The 6,450-nt window shown below is 30.9% G+C and overlaps 1 protein-coding gene and 1 long non-coding RNA gene across 2 annotated transcripts in view; one reads left to right on the plus strand and one right to left on the minus strand.

The window, feature by feature from the left end:
• Positions 1-563: 563 nt before the first annotated feature.
• LOC116847009 lies at positions 564-2,420 on the plus strand. Its single transcript, XR_004378633.1, has 3 exons — positions 564-1,140; positions 1,498-2,193; positions 2,289-2,420. It is a non-coding gene; the product is annotated as an uncharacterized LOC116847009 (long non-coding RNA).
• The window catches only part of LOC116847008 (odorant receptor 22c-like), a 14,972-nt gene continuing 10,383 nt past the window's right edge, over positions 1,862-6,450 (minus strand). The window contains exons 3-6 of the mRNA XM_032821545.1: positions 2,603-2,702; positions 2,388-2,489; positions 2,153-2,311; positions 1,862-1,981 (exon numbers count right to left, since the gene is read on the minus strand). Of these exons, the coding sequence (XP_032677436.1) occupies positions 1,910-1,981; positions 2,153-2,311; positions 2,388-2,489; positions 2,603-2,702 (433 nt within the window). The 3' untranslated portion in view covers positions 1,862-1,909. The remainder of the gene's footprint in view (positions 1,982-2,152; positions 2,312-2,387; positions 2,490-2,602; positions 2,703-6,450) is intronic.

Raw genomic sequence — 6,450 nt, forward strand, 5'->3', positions numbered from 1 at the left:
ATATATATATATATATATATATATATATATATATATATATATATATATATATATATATGTGTGTGTGTGTGGGTTGTCAAAGTAAATAAATCATTTTACTTATCAGCAGTATTTATTTATTAAAATGAAAAAGATCACAAATAAATATGACGATGGAAATGTGGACTAACTAATATTGCATTTTACAACTTAAATGTACAGAAACAAAAACAATATACAGGGTAAGACGTACGAAAAGAAAAATATAAGTAGAACACATGAAAGTGAATAAAAATTGTATAAGTCATTTTTCAAATAACCACGTAAAGTTTCGAGATATTAATTAAAATAGTCGGGCATAGAGTGCGGCGACACGGCAGGCGGGACATACAGCTCGCCGCGGCCGGCGAAAAAAAATGGACGATTGCTCGCGGGCCTATCTTATAGGCCAGAGAGGTAGATCATTTGGCATACTGAAATGAGTAGCTCCGTGTGTGCATCCGTGTACGTGTGCGTTCTTCCATTTTCTTTGTCGGCCGCCGCGAGCTGTATGTCTCGCCTGTCACGTCGCCGTGCTCTGATATGCCCAACTATTTTAATTAATATCTCAAAATTTTACGTGGTTGTTTGAAAAATGAACTATACACATTTTTGTTCACTTTTATGTGTTCTACTTATATTTTTCTTTTCGTACGTCTTACACGAGACATCCTATATAACGTAATGCTTATGAGATAAAAATAATAAAGCAAATGAAAAATATCCTAACAAATATATCAAACTTCTTAACAAAACATTAAGAACGATCATGAAAGTATATCCTGTATCTATCATGTTTTTGTTGGATAATAATTTTTATAATACTTAAAATAATTTAACATATAAATGTTTTTAAATATTGATAGATTTTAATTAAATATTAATATTATACTAAAATAAATAATTAAGATTAATAATAATAATTTGCCGTGTATATGTCCGGATATAGGGACATGTCTGGCTATTGGTACCTTTACTTTTTGGCACTTTGAAAAACTATGTGCAAAGTTTTAACATTTTTTCTTCTGATGTTTTGAAGGCGATTCGTCCGATTTATGATGATCTTTTAAAAGAAGAATTGCTGAAACGTTGTCTTGATAACATAACAATAAACGATAACATGTACGTTGGAAAAAACAATATTATCTATATGTAAACTTATTGCAAAATTTCAAACGCGTTTTCTCGAAACCATGTTACTCAAACTAGGCACGGATTTTTCTCGAAAATGACGTAACCAATTTGAATTGGGTTTTTTCCTATCTATTCTACATTAAAAATTTTACATCTTATCGGATGCTTCTTTTATAATATTTTAATATTTTTTATAATTTTCTTATGTTATAAAATAAAAATTTACCTGAAAAATTAATATCAAAATTTCAATAGTCCGCCAAATTTTATTAAAAATTTAAAAGATCCCATCCGATAAAATGTGTAAAATATAACTTTTAAAGATATTTAATTTTTTTGTTTCAGACAAAGCATGCAGAAGATTTTCCCGTGCCTAACAAAAATAAAATTTCAGGAAGGGCTAAAGATGTATGCGCATACATGGTTGTATGCTGTAAAAAATAAATAAACAAAAATGTATAAATGTATATATAGTAAAAAGTTCATACTTTAAGCCCTAAAAAACCTGAACTATCTTTTTTAGTTAAATAGAAAATATTTTAAGCCCTAAAAAACCTGATGCTATCTTTTTTAGTTAAATAGAAAAAAATTAATAAAATATGCTAATTTTTGAGGTCGAGATATGTTTATACCTTCTTATGGTAAACATAAAACTAGATAAGTCAATTATAAACTTGCGATAATAATTTAATAATTTATATAATACATTGCAGAGAATTCTTCTTCGCGAGAATTTGTTAAAACTACACTCTCTTACTTATATTTCATTGCTCTTCTCTTCAAACATTATTCGCATTGTTGTGAAGTACGAGAATATAGTTGATAGATACTGGAACATTAATGATATCAAAAATATGTTTTTTTCACAGGAGATAATTACATATACGCGTGCATATACGTACACATACACATGCATTTATTTTAGGTGTATAAAATGTGCATATTTGCAAGTCATTGAGTAACTGAGTAATCATGGCAATAATTAAAGTTATTGTCTCACCGACGCGTAGTAACGTAAGGATAACGAAGGCAAACCGCATGGTAACGCAACAATTATTGGTTTTTGACTTCTTAGTATAACCATTTGTAAGTTCTTCCGGAGATTGTTTGATTCATTGTACCATTCTGTTTCAAAGGCTGCTTGTGCCACATCATTGGTCTAGAGAACATACCATGGAATAATGACATTATTTTATGAACATAATAATATCTTTCTTTACGAATAATGGACTTACTACATGGATTAAATGTTCGGCAGGCCACGCATACATAAATACTTCTGATAATGCGCTGAAGGCTAAGAAGATAAATTGAATTTTCAATGGCAATGATACTCCCTGTTTAGATACATAAAGGTGATACAAAATTATGTCATAATTCCAAAATTCTTCCTCCATATGAGGTGTGTAATAAAACGCTAGGATCGATAGGTTTATGGAATTATACTTACTGTAATGAAAATAAGACTGAATACTATCATCGATACAGTACTGAAAAGCACTGTACCCAATGCATAGGGACGAACTGTAACTGCAACTTCCGATGCGTATCTATAATATTATATTTCATAATTTTGAGGGGAATTTTGCTTTACATATACACTGTCATATTTACTAGATTGTACTTATCTATATACGTATTAAACGATAACTGAATGTTATGAAAATATAAAGTATATATCACTTATTAAAAAACATAACTAAAAAATTATGATTTTTCAAAAAACTGTTATTCATAAAAAATATAAATGGAAACCGTTCTTTTTATAGTAATAAGTAAAAGATGGTAACATTTTAATTTATATCATTGTTGCAGCAAATGAGCGTTATATTATACAGGATGAGTTATTTTAAGTTACCCACCCAAATAACCCTTTCTTATTTTTTATTAAATACAGAAAAATGTTTTAGACAAAAGTTGTATGGTTTAAAGGATAACATATGATTCCGATGTGAATTATATGGTAGATATTATCGTTTTTAGGAAATTTTAAAGGTGACTAATTTCTTAAATGGGACTTGATTTCTTTCTTGAGATATAAGATGTCGTCGAGACGTTCTTAAAACACCCCCAATAATTGTTTTTTGCATAAGCCGCTTCAGAGATATAAAGCTTCAAAGTTTATAAAGCCATTGGCTTTACATGTATGGTTCGTACAAAAAGCTTTAATAATTGTTTTAAACTCATATACCACTATTTATCCACTATTTCTATTCATATTTCTATTCTCTTTGGGGTGCTTGATTAGCGTGAGTCTCATCACATCGTGAGAGGCAAAGATATATATATATATATATACACATGCAGGGTGTCCCAGATTCGTCTCCCGCAATGTTCGTGCAAATATAGAACGAATTGAGGTGAACATATATTCTGTCAAATAAATACCGGGAATTGTCATTTAAAAAATCATTTAAATCATTTAAATCATTTAAAAAACCCGTGTAAAAGATATGAAAACAAGTTTTTTGCTGTTAGTTGGTACTAATGTATCTAATTGTCACGTAGATTTTTGGTCATCTGTCAAACAGTTTGTTTACAGCTGTTGGTTTTGCTAATCGACCTCAAGTGTACTCTGCGATTTTTAAAATGGATAAAAATATCGAACAAAGAGTTTTCTTCAAATTTTGTTTGGCAACGTAATTTCTTGTGCTGGGTCGTTGAAAATGTTGAAGAAGGCTTACGGTAAGTCAGCTTTATCGAAAATACGAGCATATGAGTGGTACAAAGTATTCAAAGAAAGCCGAGAAGTGGTTGCTTCGTTCCGGTCGATCTTCAACGTCTTTGATTGACGAAAACATCGACAAAGTGAAGAAAATGGTGATAGAAAATCGTCGTTCAAGTTTAAGAGAGTTGGCTCAGCATCTGGATATGTCTTATGAATCCGTTCGCACTATTTTAGTTCATGTTTTGAGTATGAGACGCTTCGCGGCACGGCATGAAAGAATTGAATGCGCCGTCCCACACATTGACACTTGTACGGAAATTTTTGATCAAAAACTGAACAAATGTCATCGACTCAGTACAGTATTCACCAGATATGGTCCCGTGTGACTTTTTCCTGTTCCCCAAATTCAAATTACCACTTCGTGGAAGATGTTTTGAGTCCACTCTTACGAAAAAACATTTAATTTTTGGTGTAAAAATACTCTCGAAAGAACCCTCAAATGTTTAGTGTAAATTCGGATCGTTAATTGACGGTCAACACCGAAATGAGGGTTAACCTTAAAAATCTTAAATAAGTGTAAGCCCTAAACGGAAAAATATATCTTGTAGAAACGATTGCAACTAGTCAGCTTATGTTGATTTTAAATGAAACTTAGCTCTTTTATCTGATTTCTCACTACTTTCATACCTGAACATTTACTCAGTACTGGCTGGTCGCGAACTCAAGACCTCAGACATCTCCAAGTTCCTAGTCTACTACTTAGGCTGCTGCGTTATTTCTTCAACTGATACTAAGTGCTTTTTATTATCCCCATATGTGTAGCCGAAGTATTAATTATAGTTTTCTTATAATATTATTTAGTATAATCACAAAATAAACTATTTGTACATGAAATATTTCATATAATAAAGGAGAAGTCAGAGATGTATTCATAAAACATTCCCAGATAGCCAAACCTGCGTGAGCAGATTTTGCGCAGAGTTTGTCAACAGTGTCTGTAGACAAAATGGCAACAGATTGCATGCAGAATCTGTTCTGACGACAGATTGGTGACAGACTGCAGAGCGTGCAAAGCCTGTCGACAGACTCTGACGACAGACTGACAGCAGATTGCGCACATATTTTGTTTCCTAGATAGGCTATTTAATTATATCAAGGGCCATATGTACGCTATTAAATGAGGCAGCTTTACATACACACCATGTAAAACTTCGAGAGAAGTCAAGATAATTATATAGTGCAATAATTGTACACATATAATTGTACACATATAACAATAAAAAACAATTTTTACTTTTTAAAATGGTATTACACATTTCTGATAAAAAATAATAACAATAATAGAGAAATAACGAGTAGAAGTATAAAATAGTACAATGGTTAGATAGCCATTTAAAGGCGTACATATGCCATCCCTAGTAAAAATTGTTCTCATAATTTTTCATACAATTTCTCATTTTATTATTTTTTTAAATATTATTATGTCATTAAATCTGAACGATTTAATCGTCATGCAATAAGTACTGAAGGCAGCAGCACCGAATAAAATATTAGTCTCGCTATGTAAATAACTTTTACAGAATTTTTGTGATGGTTTATTTGAAAATATATCATGTTTCAATTTTGATAAAACTTAATACAATCTGAACAGGACGATTGACCAAATTAATTCGCACATGTAAAAGTATTTTATTAGCATGATGGAAAAATGTCATTATCTGCTGTTTTATTGCAATAATGTTCTATACAGTTCTTGGTAGAAAATTAATTTCGAATTATCGTGCCGGTCTCTCTTACATTATTTATACGCTAAACGGTTTTGTCTATATTTTGCGGCTTAAAACGCGAACAAACTCTAAGATTTTTCTTCCTTAAACTTTAAATGGGCAATGTAAAGCACTTTTTATCAAGTGAGGAATTGGCGTAGTGTCTAAGGCGACGGACGATTATCCAAAAGATATATCTTCGGTTCAAGTTCAAATTTCACCAAAGAAAATCTTAAACATTATGAAAAAATAATATAGAAAAACTTTATTTTCATTGTATTTTACGAGTACTTATGAATATTTATGAGAAAGCGCTTATTCTATGAGTAATTATAAAAAATTATGAGAAAATTTTCTATCAAAAATTTAATTAAAGAACGTACGAAACGATAAGATCTGCACGCAATCTGCGCGCAATCTGCCGTCAGAGTCTGTTGGCAGGCTTTGCGCGCAATCTGTCGCCAGTCTGTCGTCAGAGTCTATTCGCAGACCCTGTTAACAGTCTGACGGCAAATTGGGGACGCAGATGTCTATGGATCTGTCGACAGATCCTGTCGCCAGTCTGACGTCAGTCTGCGCGCAGATTGCTTACTGGGTTTATGTAAAATATGTTTACCTAGGTGTTGAGATTAAAAAACATTATAATTAAAAATCATTTGAAGAAACATTTTTAAAACGTTTTTTAATGTTTTTTGACGTTTGGAAAAATGTTTTGATTTTTAATATTTAATAAACGTTTATTTTAACATTTAGAAAATATTTTTTGAATGTTAAATGTTAACATTTAAACGTTTTTTAAATGTTAAAATAAATTTTTATTAAATATTAAAAAACAAAACAATCTTCCAAACAATTTTCCAAACG

This window comes from Odontomachus brunneus, unplaced genomic scaffold (assembly GCF_010583005.1).
Source record: "Odontomachus brunneus isolate Ranch 3 - 2012 unplaced genomic scaffold, Obru_v1 Obru_scaffold_072, whole genome shotgun sequence".
Taxonomy (NCBI): domain Eukaryota; kingdom Metazoa; phylum Arthropoda; class Insecta; order Hymenoptera; family Formicidae; genus Odontomachus; species Odontomachus brunneus.